The sequence below is a fragment of the Macrobrachium nipponense genome, chromosome 1 (assembly GCF_015104395.2).
Source record: "Macrobrachium nipponense isolate FS-2020 chromosome 1, ASM1510439v2, whole genome shotgun sequence".
Lineage (NCBI taxonomy): Eukaryota > Metazoa > Arthropoda > Malacostraca > Decapoda > Palaemonidae > Macrobrachium > Macrobrachium nipponense.
In genome coordinates this window covers 201,672,643-201,674,647 of record NC_087200.1, presented here as the reverse complement: position 1 = coordinate 201,674,647, position 2,005 = coordinate 201,672,643, and the positions used below count along the sequence as shown (strand labels likewise).

The window sequence follows — 2,005 nt, the reverse complement described above, 5'->3', positions numbered from 1 at the left end:
TTCAATGTATTCTATATACAAGTCGATTCTTGCAGTGTATTCCTGAGGGAGTCATTTTAAGTGACCTTATTTCACTTGTACACGGTACTTGAATAGTGGCGATTCTAGGGTGGGGGTCATGGGGGGCAGTTGCCCTTCCAGATTTTGGCCATGCCCTTGGTTTGCCCCCACTTTTTTAATGAAATATTATATAAAATTAATCATTATTGAATATAACAATAGCCACTAACTAGTCACACAAATTGGGCTGAATAGTCTCAAGAACGTGATGCAATGTTCTGTTTTGCTTGTAGGCACTTTGCATCACCTTCTTATGGCAATGCAGACGATGCATTTGTGAAGAGTGGGTTTAGACGATGGAAAAAAGGCACAAGGAAAAGATGGGACCAATGCAAAGCACCCTGAGCTCATATATCCACAAATCCTCCTATACTGCAAGGATTGGCTACCAACACAATAAAACTGATAAAACATCCATTAAACAGTGTAAGTGAGGGCTATTAGAAGAAAGTCCGTGAAAATCGTCATTACATAAAAACTCTTGGTGAGATTTTACTCCTGACAGTAACACAAAAAATAACACAACAGGGAATGTGATGATGAACAAAATCCAGGAAATATCCGTAAATTTCTTAGATTCATTGCCAAACATGATCCTGTTATAGCTGAACGCATCAAAATTGGTCCAAAAAAAGTGAAGTTCACCAGTTCTGCAATGCAAAATGAGATGATTGATACATTTGCATCAATTGTGAGGGAAGAAATAGCTGAATACATAAATTCCTGCCATTACTTTTCTGTTCAAGCCGTTGAAGCCAAGGATGTGAGCAAAACTGAGCAATTAGCACTAGTAGTATGGTTTTATGATGAAATCTCACACTGTATTCAGGAATGTTTTATTTCCTTTACTCCCATGTCTTCATGGGATGTTGGCTTGCTTGGGATTTGATGGAGCATCAGCCATGAGTGGAGGAATTAGTGGCGTTCAGAAACGTATAAAAGAGAAAGCACCTTTGCTTATTATGTTCATTGTTATGATCATACCTCAATTTGGTTTTGACAAGTGTTGCAAAGAATGTACCACAAGCATCTGAATTTTTCAGTCTTCTTGAAGAAGTCTATATCTCTGTTAGTAATGCAGAAGTTCCTTTCTATACAGTGTGAAATGTTTCCTGAAGAACAAATTCGAGAAACTTCAAACATCTCAGTGATACTCGCTGGTGGTGTCGGGCTACCTCCTGTGAAAATGCTTTATTACGTTTGGAATGTATTATAAGACTTTTGAAGGAGAATTCTGCAGATGATACTGGAGCTCAAGCTGTATCTACTAGAGGTTTACTTGCTCAGATGGGTGCAGAATTTGTTTGTTTACTGCAGTTTTTCTCTGAAATTCTGGGAAAAATAAATAAAGTATCTCAGCAGCTACAGGACAAACAGACAGACCTTGGAAAAGCAGCTAAACTTATTTCTTGTCTTCGTGAAGATTTAGCTGATGTAAGAAACTCCAACTTAATTGAGAATTGTTCTAATACGGTTGATGAACTCTGTAAAAAATGTGACATTTCACCAACAGCGACAAGAAAACATTCTAGAAAACCTCGACAGCTCCGTGATTTTATCATACTGGAAACATCTGGCCAGAGAATTGTGGAGCCAAGTCATGCACAACACGTCACAATCTTGTATGAAGTACTAGATTGTTTAAATAGTAAATTAGAGCGTCGCTTTTCAAAAGATTCATGTGTGATCTTCTGTGGCATTTCAGCTCTCTGTCCTGAAGGGACAGACATTCTACCATGAGGATGACTTGAAGTCATTTGCTTTATCATATTCAGTTAAACAAAGTGATTTAAAACACGAGTTACCTTTAGTCAAGAAATTGCTCCAGAAAGAACCTCAGCCACCTACATCACTGGTGGAGTTTTTGTCATTTATTCATCCATATAAATCTGCCTTTGATTGCTTATACAGGTTACTATTGATAGCTAACACTTCCTGTTACTAG

General features: G+C 37.8%; 1 protein-coding gene across 1 annotated transcript in view; it reads left to right on the top strand.

Moving 5' to 3' along the window:
- Positions 1-2,005, top strand: part of LOC135219063 (fibrillin-3-like) — a 53,436-nt gene extending 51,431 nt beyond the window's left edge. The window contains exons 7-8 of the mRNA XM_064255492.1: positions 1,301-1,494; positions 1,766-2,005. Of these exons, the coding sequence (XP_064111562.1) occupies positions 1,301-1,494; positions 1,766-2,005 (434 nt within the window). The remainder of the gene's footprint in view (positions 1-1,300; positions 1,495-1,765) is intronic.